General features: G+C 50.7%; 1 protein-coding gene and 1 long non-coding RNA gene across 11 annotated transcripts in view; one reads left to right on the top strand and one right to left on the bottom strand.

The window, feature by feature from the left end:
* Positions 1-16301, top strand: part of ASAP3 (ArfGAP with SH3 domain, ankyrin repeat and PH domain 3) — a 51849-nt gene that overhangs the window by 25815 nt on the left and 9733 nt on the right. For 5 of the 10 annotated variants that reach the window (XM_037017890.2, XM_037017897.2, XM_037017894.2 and 2 more), the window contains 9 exons: positions 4866-4938; positions 5029-5198; positions 7335-7409; positions 8504-8553; positions 14250-14361; positions 14578-14663; positions 15140-15215; positions 15394-15480; positions 15651-15766. In XM_037017890.2, the coding sequence (XP_036873785.2) occupies positions 4866-4938; positions 5029-5198; positions 7335-7409; positions 8504-8553; positions 14250-14361; positions 14578-14663; positions 15140-15215; positions 15394-15480; positions 15651-15766 (845 nt within the window). The remainder of the gene's footprint in view (positions 1-4865; positions 4939-5028; positions 5199-7334; positions 7410-8503; positions 8554-14249; positions 14362-14577; positions 14664-15139; positions 15216-15393; positions 15481-15650; positions 15767-16301) is intronic. The other 5 variants (XM_037017891.2, XM_037017895.2, XM_037017893.2 and 2 more) reach the window with 3 other exon arrangements.
* On the bottom strand, positions 2432-4948 carry LOC140848845 (uncharacterized). The gene is made up of 2 exons (XR_012130055.1): positions 3474-4948; positions 2432-2503 (listed from the first exon to the last, which is right to left on the bottom strand). It is a non-coding gene; the product is annotated as an uncharacterized lncRNA (long non-coding RNA).

Here is a 16301-nt window from a genome sequence, read left to right as displayed (position 1 = left end):
TGGCTCGTGCACGAGGTCGCCTGGTTGCCGCGGTGCCTGCGTTTTCTCCCCTGCGTCAGTCACGCTGTCTCCGCACAACAGTCTCGGGTCTCCCCTTGGCTTCTGTGCGAAGGTGAGATGCCCAGACACAGCGGGCCGCCCAAAGCCTGGCGGGACGCGTCTTCCCACTCCGCTTGGGCCCCCACCTCGCACAGGCAAGAGGATCCCGGATGAGCCCCCAGATTGTGAGAAACACACTCACTGGTCCAAATTCAGTAAGTGGACACGGAGACAAAGAGAACAGCGGAGCGAGGCTTTAGTGATGGTCTTGCAAGATCGGGCGTCTGGTGGGCAGGCACACCTGGGGAGTTTGGCGCCAATAATTTATCTCTTAGTACGAGAGTCCCTCTCCTGGTTCTTCATTGGCTGAGTACTACAGGGTTCACATTCTTTCCTGGACGTCGCCTAAGCCAGTTATATCTTTCCTTTACATTTGTCTTAATTTTATTGGTAGGTTTAACTCAAACAGGTATTGCCAGGCCCTTATCAATTCCCCCACCTCCACTCTCAGCCTGAGCAGCTTCCACCATGTGGCCCTTTGTTAATACCTTACTGTTAAAATGTTTAAACATCCTAGTGGGAATAAATCACATTTAGGTTTTATACTCTTTCCTAACAAAGTCATAGTTTCTTAAATTAATCACCTCTTCACTATCCTTTTCAAGTTTCAAGGTGGGGATCAAGGGTTTTGGGGAACGATGTGTTTCATCATCTGGGTCTTTGGGATCTCTAGAGAGGTCCATGTCCTCTTGTCTTTGTCTCTCCAGTAGAAATGTCATTGTTCTTCTGCTGATTCAAATGTGGCCTCCTCTCCCCAGTCTCCGTAATTCCTTGACTTTCTTCAGTCCTGAGATGAGCCTCTGCTGGTCCCAAACACAAAAGCATCTCACGTTCATACTCAGGGAGGAGAATGTTAGGTTTCTAGCTCCTGTAGGAAAAGTACCCAGAATTTGATGGACCTTTCAAGCATCAACAGCAGCTGCTAATAATAACCGTCTGTACTGTTCATTGAGGACACACTCTCTGCTCAGCATGAAGCTAAACTCTTGATGTGCATCATCAAATACATATAATCCTCATAATAACCCTGACAGGTAGGCATTGTTTTCCCCATTTTATAGATGGCTAATAAGGAAGCTCAGAGAGAATAGGCAGTTTGCCCAAGGGCACACAGCATCTGGACAGTGGAGCTGGGCTTCAAAACCATCACCCCCTCCCTCCAGAGGCTTCCCACATGCCAAAGTCTTCCAAGAACATTCCTCACTGCCTCTGAGGTCCACCCTGTGCATGTCCTATGAATATCATGTAACATCTTTGGAGATACCATTCCAAATGAGTTCACTAACTCTTGTCACATTGAAGTAACTCTTTGGAGAGCAAACTCTGATCCCATTTTAGTCCCTGGACCAAATAGGTGGGGTTGGGTCAGAGTGAGGCCGTGGGGCCGTGCTGGAGTGTCGCGACCCTTCAAGGACCGAAGCAACACGCCCAAGGTCTTGATTCTTCTCTAGGCTTTATTGTCTAATCTCTCACGGTGGTTACAGCAGTTGTCGGGAAGCTCCTCTCCCTCCCGGCGGGCTCCCTTATATTCAGTCACCCAACCAATCCGGGACAGTATCATGCGTGACCTTTAAGCGGATAGGTGTCACGCGCCACTCTAAGCGGGCAGCACGAGCTGTGCACGGGTACGGAAGTCTGCTGGGCCAATCCCCAACAGGGAAGAGGGGAAAGGGTGGTGAGCAGGTGTCCAGCTAGAGTGGGGCTCAGCCTCGGCCATAGGCCGGGCTCCCACATCTCCCCCTTTATTGTTTTATAACCAAAGGGCTGTCGGGATCATGCCTGTCTTAGGTCGTCCGGAGTCTGCGGCATTCTTACCCGTCCTCAGGCAACAGACAGCTTAGGTCTGTGCCCTGTCTTAGGCTGATATGCGCAGCTCCCGATCTTACCCGTCCTTGACTACTGATCCAGCATATTAAGCCATACTCTAGGGGAGATGCCTTCCTCTAGTGCTGCCATGGCCTGCAACAGGACCTTCCGTTCTCCCCGTTGCTGTTTATGTAACAAGACTTTCCTCCCAAGCAGGAGAGTCCCACAATTAGCAATACCAGTAATACACCCTCATATACGCAGCCCACAGACAAAACCTCCCCCAAGAGGTCCAATTGTTCTTGAAGAAGGTTCATGCGTTGGTTGACCAAGGCCATCCCATTCTTAAAATGGCCATTGATGACGTTCTGCGCTGTCATTGCCGAGGCAGTGGCCTGGGACAGACCATTCAGCGTCTCTGCCGTAGGAATGGTGATAGTCAGCGCGGCGGTGGCTGCAGCTGCAGCTCGGCTCCGCCGTCGCCTGCTGTAGGATCCACGGCAGGAGCAGAAGCAGTGCGATCATCTTGTACCTCTGCTCCGGGGTTTTCCACTCTGCGTATCAGACGTTCAGGCACCCAAACGGGGTTCTGCTGGTCCTGTGGAAAAACACAAACCGAGCCTCAGGTCCAGATTATCACTGGGTCCGGGCCTTTCCATGTTCCTTCCAACACATCCTTCCACAAAACTTTAGGCATGTGTTTTGGATTGGATTGTTGGCTGTGCCCCTCTGCTGCACTGCGGCCATTTTTGTCCAGTGTTCTAAAGTCTTCTCCTATTCCCCCTTTTTGTTTATATAAGGCATTCTTGAGGGTGAGGTGGGTGCGTTCCACCATACCCTGACCCTGAGGGTTGTCTCTAGCTCCCTGCTGCTCTCATGACACAAAAGGATGTCATCCATATAATGATAGATGATTATCAGGGGAAACTGTTTCCTGACAGTTTGTAAGGCCTTCTTTACATACACATGGTGGGGCTATTAGCCATGCCCTGTGGCAATAAACCTTTGACAGTCTCTGGGGTGAAGCGGGATGGAGAAGAAACAGTCTTTGATACTTTTTCCTAATTACAAAAATAGGTGTGTTCCATGGCGAGGTAGAGGGCTGGAGGTGACCAGCTGCTATCTGTTCTTGTACTAAAGTGTGGGCTGCTTCCTTCTTTTCTTTGGTGAGGGGCCACTGAGGTACCCACACAGGCCTTTTTAGGCTGTTTTCCCTCAGTGGCCCCGAAGAAAAACCCAATCCTGGTCCTCCGTCCCCATCCTCTCTCTAAAGGGGGAAGTATCCTAGTTATGATTTAGATGGACTACGTCGCTAATTCCGCGAACCTTTTGATTTCGTCGCCACTCTGCAAACCTTTTGATTTCGTCGCTGCTCTGCGAACCTTCACTGGCACCTCCTCATTCCATATATTATAATAAACAATGTCACAAACACTAACAGGACACACACACTACACATAATATCACAAACACTAACAGGACACACACACTACACATAAACACCCACCGCAACTGCCTGCTGTCTGCCCTGCCACTTATACTTTCAGTTTACTCGCCGATCCACTCACCCTCCTCGGTTCCCTCTCCCGGTCTGGCCAGCTGACCGAACGGCGTCCAGTGACGTTCATCAGCAGGCACCAGGGTCAGCGGATCAGGTCGCGACGAGGTTTAGCGATTCCCAGGGTTCGGCACCACTTGTCGCGACCCTTCAAGGACCGAAGCAACACGCCCAAGGTCTTGATTCTTCTCTAGGCTTTATTGTCTAATCTCTCACGGTGGTTACAGCAGTTGTCGGGAAGCTCCTCTCCCTCCCGGCGGGCTCCCTTATATTCAGTCACCCAACCAATCCGGGACAGTATCATGCGTGACCTTTAAGCGGATAGGTGTCACGCGCCACTCTAAGCGGGCAGCACGAGCTGTGCACGGGTACGGAAGTCTGCTGGGCCAATCCCCAACAGGGAAGAGGGGAAAGGGTGGTGAGCAGGTGTCCAGCTAGAGTGGGGCTCAGCCTTGGCCGTAGGCCGGGCCCCCACACTGGAGCACCCCTGAAGGTCAGCTGTGCTGCCGTCCCACCGTTTGACTCTGGGCAGAGCCCTCCCCTCTCCTGGCCTGTTTCCTCATCTGTGGCTCTGTGGGCTCTTGCAGGCCTGACATTCTATAATTTCCAGCTAAACTATGCATTTCACAAGGGTTTTATGAGGCTGGAGCTTCTATACCACTGAAGGAGGAGTGTGTCTGGGAGGTCTCCACCCGGGCTGTCTCCTGGGGCATGTGAGTCCTGCTGCTTGCTTCCCATCTGGCCTTCCACAGCCTGCTGTTTGCTCTGCAGCCCTGGACCTTGGGCTTGCCTGTTTCAACCAGTTCTCTCCAGCGGGATCTGAGTGAGCCCCTCTACTCTCTCTCAGCTCCCCGCCTACCTACGGGATCCCAGGTCTTCCTCCTCATCCTCTCGTGGCTGCTTATTGAGCCTGGGAGTTGGTGAACAAGCATTCTCCCTTCTACGTCTTTTGAGAATGTAGAGATGTCCACGTTCTCTCCTCTGGCCTTTTGCTAAGCATTTTGTACATATTCATTAAATCATTCATTCTCTCAGCAACTCCATGAGTCTGTAGTGTCATCCCTGTTTTGCAGACCAGGCCCCCAAATCTTAGAGAAGTTCACTGATTTGTCTAGACTGACATACTAGGTAGTGCCAGAGCCGAGATTCAAACCCAGGTCTGCATACCCCACTATGCCACATGCCCTGTAAATGGCCTTGTTTACTTGGCCTGTGTTGGAGTTAAGTGGTCTTCCTGGAGTAGTGTGACTGACCTATGGTTTCCCATATGGCCTGCAGGGAAGAGGTGGTCTGTTTGTTTTGTAGGACCCTAGAGAGGAAACTCTGTGTGCACATAGAGGGTGGGAGTCAGGCACCCCTCCCAGCTGAGCATCCCTGAACCTCTGTCCATGTTTGCTTCCAGATCCTGGAAGGAGATCAGGTCATCCTGCAGAGAATAAAGAAGGCTGTGCGGGCCATCAACAGCTCCGGCCTTGGTGAGTGCGCCTGCGGATGCCCGGCCTGGCCAGACAGCCCCTGCCCCAGCCCCAGCCTGCAGTTAACTCCGCCCTTCCTTACCTCCACAGGTCATGTGGAGAATGAGGAGCAGTACCGAGAGGCCGTGGAGTCCTTAGGCAACAGCCACCTGTCCCAAAACAGTCACGAGCTGTCCACTGGCTTCCTGAACTTGGCTGTGTTCACCCGTGAGGTGGCCGCACTCCTCAAGAACCTGGTGAGGACCTTCCCCAGGCTCAGGGTAAATCTAGCAGGCTTAGGAACCTGACTGGGAAAGGGTTGGTTTCTACCCTTTTCCCAGGTTCTCCTTGACCTCTGACCCATGACCTGAGGTCCCCTTCCAGTTCTAACCTACCATTTGCATTCTTCCTCCTCTATGACTTCTCCCCTGTGTCTTCTCCCTCCCTCTCTCCCTACCTCCCTGCCGTCCTCTTTCTCTTCTGGGGTGAGTCTGTGGGTGCTGCGGGGGGTTCACAGAGGGGAAGATCCCCACACGAGGGAGGGCTTCCTAGAGAAGATTCGGGAGAGGAGAGGGCGCACCCCCAGGTTCCTGACTGCACCACTGTCTCTTGTTCACTCTCTTCGGCCTCCAGTTTCCCAACCTCTGTGCTTTGTCCTCAAAGCCTAGAACCTGCCTCACCTCAACAAGCCTCCCAGCTCCTACACATGGCCCAGTGGCCTCAGGTTCCTTCTGAGATTGCCTCGTCTCTGTCCTCCGAATCTCCACCTCGAGGCCACCTGAGACACTTCACGCCTGCAGGCACAGTTCTCAACACTTCATGTGTGTTACCGCCTTTAATCCTGGAGCAGAGCTCTGTGGGCTTGGTTTTACTGTTGTCCCCACTTTTCAGGCTGGGAGGCTAGGACACAGGGTTAAGCAACTTGCCCAAGGTCATACAGCCAAATATAAACCCAGGTTGTCTGGTTCCAGAGTCCTAGCACAAGCCTGGCTGTAGAGCCTCCCAAGAAACCCCCTCCCTCCCAGTCCCATCCAGGGCCTGTCCCAGCTGGGAGAGATCCCATCATCTCCAAGAGGCAGTTGGCTTCATGGTTAGGCATCCAACCTTGGCCTGGGACTCAGGCCTCAAATCCCCAGTCTGCTGCTCACTAGATGTGTGACCCTGGGCAAGTCACTCACTCTGCCTGAGCCCCAGGTCTCTCATCTGTAAACTTGGGGTAATAGTGGTACCCACCTCATGGAGCTGTAATGAGGATCATGTAGGTTCAACACCTACCCCAGAGTAAGCGCTCAGGAAATGTCAGTTAATGTTGCTGTCTTTCACCATTATATCTCTTTGAATATTCTGCCTTGCAAACTGTCCTGCAGACAGAGGCTTTAACAGTTTTAAATGAATTCAAGAGGTAATGTTAACTGAGTTAACGGTGTTAACTCAATTAGTGGCCTCTGTTGTCTTCACTCTCCTTCCCCTGTTTCAGTCAAACAAGTGTTTGCTGAGGGTCCACTCTGTGGTGGGCACTGACACAGGGAAGAGTCAGGTTTCAGGGGATAGGAGACAGGAAATGTGAGGCAACACCAATCAGTTCCAGCAGTGGAAATCAATTCCACAACCGCAAGGACCCAGGGGCCTAGTGTTGCCATGGTTCAGAAAGGGACAGGTCAGCACAGGCCACAGGCAGGGGTATACCTAGAAAGGTGGGCTGAAATTTTGGGCTGCCAGGTGACAGAAACTCAGTTCCAACTAGGTTAATTTTTTAAAAGGGAATTCATTGGCCTCGATAATGGGAAGTCCAGACATACAACTGGCTTTAGGCTTATTCTCTTTTCTCTTAGTTTCTCTCTGTCTTTGCTCAGTGGGCAAGATGGTCCAGCAGGGCCAGATTCACACCTTACCAGAAGAAAGATACAGTCCTTCTCCTATGACCATGGCAGAAGAGTCCCAGGAAGGATCCTGATTGGCTGCTCGGGTCACGTGCCTGTTCCTGCTCCAATCACTGTAGCCTGGGATGGGGTCCTCTGGTCAGCTCTGCCTCCTGTGTTTACCCCTTGTGACCACAGGGAGAGGATTCCCACATTAAAAGGGGCAAGGAACTAGCCAGACAAAAACAATGGCTGGGCACCACAGGGGCTTCAGAGAGAGAGAGGAGAGGAGAGGGTGCCCCTGGCAAAGGCCCAGAGAAGGGGCTGCTGGGATGCTCCTGGAGTGTGGGGTGCGAGGCCCATAGTCCTGGGAGGTGGTGACAGCCTTTTGAGAGGCTGGCTCCGCCACACTCTTCCACCTCCACGTTCACATCTTTCTCTCCCTGCCTCCTTTGCCCCTAGTGCTGTGTGCCTTGTGATGCACTCTGTACCCCAAGCCCCTGGGGCCAGGCCAGCAGTCACTCAGGGCAGGGTGTGGGGGTCTCTCCTTTTTTCCAGGTTCAGAACCTGAACAACATTGTCTCTTTCCCCCTGGACAGTCTGTTGAAGGGGCAACTGAGGGATGGGCGACAGGTGAGTCTCCGTGCGGAGAGCGGGTGCGCCCAGAGATGGTGGGATAGAGTGAGAAAGGGGTGGACAGGAGACTGAGGGAGGTAGGTCTGGGCTGAGGATGGAGGCCAAGTAGGCTGTCAGAGTGGGAGTGCTGGCCCCATATTACTGACGCTCAGAAGGATGGGAGGACCCTGCTCTGGGATCAGCCTAGGATGGCTGACCCACTGTCTGCCCAGGCCCTTATGTGAAATAGCTCATGAGGTGGGTGCTGTAGGTATTCCATTTCTCAGTTGAAATCTAGGCTCCGGGAGTTTGGTAGCCTGCTTACAGTTTACACAGCTAGTCAGTGGGGAAGCTGGTGTGGCATCCAGGGCTCCTGACTGCCATGCGTGGCTGCTCTCTCTGGATCTGGCAGCCCCTGCCTCAGGGCGGACTAGAGCTCAAAGGTGACAGAATGATCTCCCTGGGAAGTCTGCCCCAAAAGGCCCAGGGGAGGAACTGTCCTACCCCCAGAGGCTTCCCTCCTGGCCCTGGGCTGGGCATCAGCCTGGGAACCACCCAAACCAGACAGGCAGCTTTTTACCTGGCTGACTGGGCACCCTGGGAGTCAGCTGGGCTGGAAGAGGCCCAGGTAAACTAGGTCAGGGATCAGCCAGGTCTTACTGGCTTGCTGTGTAGTCTTGGGGAGAATTCTCAGGCTCTCTGTTCATGCCACTTTATCTGTACCCATCCTGTTGAGAGGATGATCTAGCACCAGGCAGGAGAGAAGGGTGGGATACAGTTAGGGAGGAGACTGACCACATCCTCCCATCCTCATCCTCATGCTGACTCCCCAAATCCCCCCACATCCCAGGCCTGAGCCCACCAAATAAAGTTGATTCCTTGCAACTGCGGGAGGAGGTCAGGTGGGAGAAGGGGCCCATCCCTGAGAAATGGGGTCATTTAGGTCTATTCTGGGGGTTTGGGTTTGTAGTCAGGAATGTAGGGGCAGGGCTTGGGGAGTGTGGCTCTAAGCATCATAGGGGAGCATGCAGCAAAGGCTCCCCCTAAAGGTAGCAAAGGGTACTGTTGATCCCATGTGCCCCTTTAGGCCAACTGTTCTTTTTAAACCACAGGATTCCAAAAAGCAGCTGGAGAAGGCATGGAAGGACTACGAAGCCAGATTGTAAGTGGCCATGGCCAGGGTGGTTTGTCCAGGAGATTGACACTTACGTTGCAGCAGGAGGCTGGATATCAGGAAGAATGTAAATGCTGCCAGCACATGTTGCCCCAAAGTGCTATCTCCATCTCTAGAAGCTTTTATGGGTGTGGTTTATGCCCAGGCCTGACTGGAGTCTGGGGGCTGGACCACGAGACCACCAAAGGGGAGCTGTTGTGAAGGGGCCACAAAATGCTGCTCGCAGAGGCACATCTGCTGGGTGGTGCCAAATGTGGGTAGAGAGACAGAATGGAGCTGCCATTTACTGAACAGCTCCATGTGCCGGACATTTGATCCTCACAATCACCCAGCCCTGTAAGGGAAGTATTAGTATCCCAATTACCAGAGGAGGCATTGGAGGCTCAGAGAGGTTAAGTCACTCGCCCAAAGCCACACAGCTAGGCTAAGCAGAGGCAGAGCTGGGTTCATGCTCCTTGATCATCTTTCTGCAACACCAAGCAGTATCTATAAACATTTCCTTGACCATAAAGGAGGAAAGGGGGTTGATGTCATACCCAGGCCTCTTGTGTGCACCACACCATACTTCAGAATTCTCACTAGCTACTAGGACACCATGGAGACAGAAGGAGCGTCAGGCACCCAGCGGCCTATTCCCCGAGCAGACAGCTCGGGACTGTCTTCTTAGCAGTTCCCAGCTCCAGTCCTCTTTCAGGGCCCAGCCAGGCCCACTGTACCTCAGCACTGTTTGCTATTCTTTATAAAATTTTATGCTCATTATGAATAACATAGAAAATATGGAGGAGTAAAAGAGAAAATATTTTAATTATCCTTAGGGTCATGTGGGAGTATCTAGTACTTCTCTATTGCTTGAATTTTTTTTTTTAACAGAATATGGGTAGCACTGTAATGTTATCATTTTAAAAAAGTGGGCGGAAGGGAAACTACCAGAAACTAGGAGGAAAATCCTTAATTTCCAAGCCTAAAGTATGAATATCTTTCTAGACATTTTTCTATATAGAGAGAAATATTTTTACAAAACTGAGATCATAAAATTCATACTTTTTTTAACCTAAAAATACATCATGACCACCTTTCTGCATCATTATATTCTTATACAATGTCACTTAAATGGGTGCATTGTGTGCCAACATATGCATAATCGTAATGTGCTTAATCCACCGCTGTCATTGGGGAAGGATTCTTGGAATTAAATCTTTGCTCCCACCCATAATTATTTCTGTAGAATCAATTCCAAGAAGTAGATCTTGGAGCTTATTGTTTCTCAAGCTCCCAGGGCCATGGGGACCTCCCCGAGTCAGAAGGCAGGCCCTGGCTTCTCCCTCCACCAGCATCTCCATCTGCTCGAGCTGTGGACGTAGGTCCTGTGATGACAGGAGCTGTGATGGGCGTGGCCCTCTCTTCTCATTAGAGGCCCAGGCTGAGGTGTGGACAAGCAGCCTGTCTTTCTCCTTAAGATTTGATGTGGGGCCACACGGTCTTTGTCTTCCTAAGTTACCCTAAGCCCTTCACCTTTCAGGGCTTCACTTACCAAATGGAAAGAATGAGCCCTGCCCTGCTGACCTTCCCCACGCAGCTCTGCTTTTTACCAGATTTGTCTATTAATCTCGCCTGTAGAGTTGCATTTTAGTAAAGAAAAGATTCTCTGTAATTGATGGGGACAGGAGGTTGGTGAAGGGTATTCAGTAAGTTATCAACAGGGCCTGAACTAGAACCCTCGGCTTCTGAGTCCAGTGTTCTTCCTGCCATGCTACGTGGTCTCCTGGCTCCTGCCAGGCACGTTACATGTCCTGGTACAGGTGTCTGTATGCATTCCTTTTATTGAAGGCTCTGGGTAGAGCTGGATATTGGCCAGCTGTGAGTGGCTGTGTAATTCCAGCCCAGTCTTACCAAACCAGTCTGGGCAGCAGCTGATAGCATCTGTCAGATACCCCCAGGAATCTCACCCCCTGGCTGTTCATGTAGGAGGAAGGCTCCGCTCTCCCCAGGGGCTGCTGAGAAGGGCACCTGGGGCCCTCTGCAGGGGCTAAGTTTATCTAGGCTGTTCCATGTGCAGGTCTGTTTCCTCATCTGAAAAATGGGACCAGTGATACCTAGCAGGGTTGAAGTAAGGATAAAATAAGTGCAGTGTATATAAAGCACCTGGCACTACAGTTCAACAAGTGTTTATTGGCCATCTTTTCTGAGCTCCAATTGGGACCAGAATAACACAGCAAGAGGCTGAGAGGCAGAGGCCGTGAGTTCTACTCGTATTTCTCTGACCAGCCTGGGATCTCGGGCAATCACTCCCCTTCTCTAGGTCTCAGCTGCATCTTCTGTCAAATAGTCCCTGACTGTGAGCCCTCAGAAAGGACACTGTGACTACCACCAGCTGGGGGAACCAGTCAGGGGGGGGAGGAATGGAACAAGTCGGAGCCCAGTGTTGATGACCTGTGCCATCCCCAAGGCTTGGCAGCAGAGAGACTTGAGTTCACATAACCTAACAGCTGTGTGATTTGGACAAGTGACTTAACACCTCTGCTTCAGGCTCCTTACCTGTGAAAGGGGTATGATTCCTGCCTCCCGGGTTGTCACTTTAGTGCGTGACAGGGCCAGAAGAACACCCCAAATCAGTGCTTAAAAATAATAACTAGTAATACTAGCAGCTAACACTTACACTCCTTTGTGTCAGGCAGTATGATAAATGATTTACATCTGTTAATCAGAGATTTATTCCCCTTGGCAAGGAAAGGTACTCTTACTATCCCCAATTCATATGTAAGACAGGAGGAGAAAACCACCACCACAGTCCCTGCCTTAGTGGATCCCACGATTTGACAAGAAAGGTGGGCCATTAAGTAAGGAAAATACAAAGTGCCAATGCCATAAGGACAGTATCAGCAGAGAGGTGGCAGAAAAAGGCAGGTCACTGTTTTTGGGTGGAGGGAAGGGTGGTTGGTAAAAGGCGTTACAGGAGAGGTGGTTCAAGGTGGCAGGGTGGCAGGTGCATGATTCATTTCCATGCCCTTCCCCCCACCCTCCTCCCTGACCTCCTCACTCCCCCATTCCCCATCTTCTGAATATTAGACTCTTGGGTAGTCAGCTCCCCCAGTTACCTCAGTCTTCATAGGAACTAGCATTTCAGTGCTTTTCACTCACTATTTCATTTCACTCCTTCCACAACAATTCCATTTAGAGGAAATAAAAATATCCCTGACACTGGAAATGTTCATAAAATATTGGTGACCCTTTGAGGACAGGAGGGAGTGGAGTTGCTGTTTTCTGGTTGGGGGATGTGTGCAGTAGAATAGAAAGTGCTCGTCAGCTATTAGTTTGAGGTGTGTCAGTCCTCTCAGGAGACTATGTGAGACTTTGTGGGTAAATCTCTAAATTACCATAGCTGAGGTGGAGGGACAGGCAATTTACAAAGCCACATACAGTACTTCGCAGCTTATCTTCATCCTAAATTAACTAGTTTCTATCCTTTAATCTCCACTAGCCCCCCTATAAAAAATATCAAGTAAATAAGAAAGTACCCTATGCTGAAAATTTTTTATCTAGAGGACTCACCAATAGTTATTACTATAATCACCAGTATCATTAGCATCTTCATAATCCTGCCATTTATTGAGGGCTTACCATATGCCAGGGACTGTACTAAATGTTTCCCAAGCATTTATATCATCTGAGAACTAGGCAGTATGAGTCTCATGTTTGAAATGGGGAAACTGAAGCTTGGAAAGATGATAAAGGTTAAGTAAATGAGGGAGCTGCTATTCAAATCCAGAACCCACATTTCTATATTGTGGCTTCATTTTTGTTCATTTACTCTGAAGCAGGTATCTTTCCTGTCAGCTTATATCACTTGTCCTCTTTTTAACAGCTGTATAGTATTCCTATGTAAGAACATAGCACAATTTCTTTAGGCACTTCCTGTGGATAGACATTTAGCTTATTTTTTATTTTTCAGTATTCAGAGATACGGTAATAATGTAGCCAAGAGATTCCCCTGCTCCCTCCAATGGCTGTGCCTGCTAAGTCTCCCTCCTTAGCCAGCTGCTAGGCTTGTTGTCGCTAACACACTGCAGCCTCTCTCTCTGCTGCTCATCTTCAGATCCCCAGAAAAGCATCCGCCCTGACCCCCAGGTTCACAGGGTCAGTCCAAATCCTAACTCCACTACCTGCCACAAAGTCCTTCTTGGGGTATCATAAAGCTTTAGGAAAATGAAAAATAGCCACTGCTAAGAAAATTGAAGGCAATGAACAAACCCTGCAGAACCCTGCTCTAGAGCAGTGGTTCTCACCCAGGAGCAATTTTGCATCCCCACCTTCACCCCCAGGAGTCCTTTCTGGTTGTCACAACTGCGGAGATCCTACTGGCCTCTAATGGGTAGAGGCCAGGGATGCTGCTGACCAACTTACATCCACAGAATAGCCCCCACATCAAAGAATTATCTGGTCAAAATGTCTGCAGTTCCAAGGTTGAGAACCTGCTCTACAGGTCTTCAAGGACAGATGCTGCATATAAACATTATCCCAGAGGCCAGACTTGTAGGGCCCAGAACTTTGGAGCCAGGAGGGACCTGAGAACTCATTCTAGGCCATTGCTTCCTCAGTTTACAGGTGGGAAAACTGAGGCCTGGAGGGGACCATATAATATAGCTGTGTGCTAAGTCTTTTGCATACATTACTCATCTGGGTACCGATAAGGACCCCCACTTTCCAGATGAAAAGACAGGCTCAGAAAGGGGAGGCAAGGCAGCCCGTAATGTATCCCACATGCATCTTCTCTGCTCAGGGCTGGCACTCAAGTGGCAGCAAAGCTGTTAAGCAAGATGTGTCCTTTACATGGTCCCATGCACCCAACCCAGCCCCAGATGTGGAAAACTCTCCTGGCTGGGATCGGGTGGTCTGATGGGTGTGGGATTTCCAGGAAGCCATTTACATACAGTTCTACCCATCCCCCAAGAGGGAAAACAGCCAACAGTTCAGATCTATAGAGGGAAGGCCCAGGTTACTCTTAGCTACAAGGATGGGAAGTGTTTTCTGTCTCCACTTACAAAGAAAAGAACACCAGAGGTTTTCCAAGCTTTAAATGGGACACTTCATGGCTCAGAAGAATGAAGGCACTTTGAAGTCTTCTAACGCACATGATTCTAAATCCCTTCCACCAAAATCAGAACTGGGCACTCCAGATCCTACTGGACCCTAATCTGAGCCCCTCACCTCCCTGCATAAAAACCTTCATCTCCTTCCCATAACAAGGTCTGAATTAGGCCCTGGATGGCCTGGAATTACCTAACCTGGAATCACCTCCCTCTCCCTCTTTGCCCATGAGCCCAGATCCCTCCTGCCTCAGGGCTCTTACATGGTCTGAGCCTCCTAACCAGCCCTAGTTTCCTCCAAGGCAGCTTCTCAGACTTAAGATCCCAGCTCAAACCTCACTTCCTGAGCAGCCAGATGAAGTCGGGGCTCCCATTTTACTCTTCCATCACCCTCTCACTGCTGAGATTTGATTCAGTCTTCCTGCCCACTAGCCTGTGGATTCCCTGAATCCGCCTAGTTCCTCTTTGTACCCCAGTCCCACCACACAGCTGGCACCCGGGGAGCCCCTCTCTCCCGTGTGGCAGAGGAGCAAGTGTGGATGGTGGGATGTGAGAGGGGATAGGGAGAGGTGTTCAGGCCTCTCTTTCATTGGGTCCTAGGGTCAAGCTGGAGAAGGAGAGGGACCGGGCCAGGGTAACAGGAGGGAGCCCTGGGGAAGTGGCCCAGGACACACAGAGAGAGCGGCGCATCTTCCAGCTGCACATGTGTGAGGTACGGGGAGCTCCAGTGGTGAGGGCGGGCCGGATGTCCTCCTGTCTGCCTCTCCAGAACCCCCAGAGGCTCAGCTCGGGTCCTGGCCACATGGCCCTTGAGCTGTCACCAAGGTTCAATCAGGGACCAAGAGGATTAGCCTGGGGTGGGGACTGCAGCCCTTTGTCTGCCTTCGAGCGTTCTGTTCTGCTCACATCTTGCCCTGCCTCTGTGCAGTATCTGCTGAAAGCTGGGGAGAGCCAGATGAAGCAAGGTCCTGATTTCCTGCAGAGCCTCATCAAGTTCTTCCATGCCCAGCACAAGTAGGTTTCTCCCTGCGTCCCCACCCTACTGCCATGACCTTGCCCCTTAACCCTTCAGGCAACAAAGAACAAGGCCATTCCCAGCGTCTGGCAGACCCTCAAGGACTACCTTGTGTGTCTGCACCTGTTGGTAATGCTTTCTATTGAGTGCTCACTAGGTCAGGCACTAAGTACTTTACACACTTGATCTCACTCAATCCCCCAACTGCTCTGTGAGCATGTACAGTTATTATCCCCATTTTATAGATGAGAAAACTGAGGCTCAGATTTACTAACATCACACAGCTAGCAAGTGGGATCTGGTAGCTTGTGGGTAAATCTTGTGGGTAAAGATACTGACTCCAGAGTGCTTGCTCTTGACTGTCAGGCTGTATTGCCCCCAGGTGCCCTATGAGCCTTAGAGCAACTTCTATACTTCTCACTCATCTCTCATTTTCATCTCTCTCTCTGGTCCCATGTTTGGCCTCACACCTCAGCTTTTTCCAAGATGGTTGGAAGGCTGCTCAGAGCCTTTCCCCCTTCATTGAGAAGCTGGCGGCCTCAGTACATGCAGTAAGTCAGGTGTCACCCTTGCTCATGTGGTCAAGGCCCTGTCCTTCTGGGAGAAACTGTGGGTGTGGAAGAGCTGGCTCCTGCCCTGGCAGCAAGGCTGCTGCCCCACTGCTCTGGGTCTGGGCTCTGCATCTGGCTCATCTGCGGGTTGATGATGGGGTCCCACCCTCTGTCATAGCTGCGTCAAGCCCAGGAGGAGGAGCTGCAGAAGCTGACCCAGCTCCGGGACTCCCTCCGGGGGACGCTGCAGCTTGAGAGCAGAGAGGTCAGCCCCTGCATCATCTAAAAACAAAGTCCATTTTCTCAGACCCACCAGGGAGGGAGGGAGAGAAGGAAAACCACCCAGGGCCCCTTGAGATGTCTCTCTGGGTAAGATCCCCGCAGAAGGGGGCTCTTCCTACCCAGACACCCTGAGGTCTCCTTTGCATGTCCAAGGAACAGGAGAATCTGAGCCGGAAGAACTCAGGAGGTGGCTACAGCATCCACCAGCACCAGGGCAACAAGCAGTTTGGGACAGAGAAGGTGGGCTTTCTCTATAAGAAGAGTGATGGGTAAGTGACACAGAGAGCTTAAGTAATTTACCCAAAGCCACACAGCTAGTAAATACCAGGGTTGAGGGAGCTGCCCAAAGGGACTTAATATTTATAGACACCGAGGGTTCCAGGACCTTCCACTTTGGCAATGTAAAATCATTATGTGGACTTCTGCTAAAATCACTGGTTCTTAACTTGAAGAATAGCAGTGGCTCACACTTTGGGCACTTACTATGCCCTAGACAGTCCCCATCCGCTCATCCTTAATCTTTACAATATACTCAGTATGCCTGGAAGTGAAAGTGTGGACTGTGCCTTGCTCTCTGGTGTAAAAAATCAGTCTGATATGCACAGGCCCTGATGGAATGAGTTCATGTTTCTACTTACTAATCAGTTTCTATCAGAGAAGAATAACTTTGTTCTACCAATTAATACTCATCTCTTACAGGATTTGCTGATTTCTTATTTTGAGGTCTCAATATTTGTCTTGCATTGTCCTTAACTATAATTCATTTGCTGTGGTCAAGAGCCTGATCCTCCTCTCAGACTAGGG

The sequence above is a fragment of the Manis javanica genome, chromosome 4 (genome assembly GCF_040802235.1).
Source record: "Manis javanica isolate MJ-LG chromosome 4, MJ_LKY, whole genome shotgun sequence".
NCBI classification, from domain to species: Eukaryota; Metazoa; Chordata; class Mammalia; order Pholidota; family Manidae; genus Manis; species Manis javanica.
This window is presented reverse-complemented; position numbering and strand designations above follow the sequence as displayed.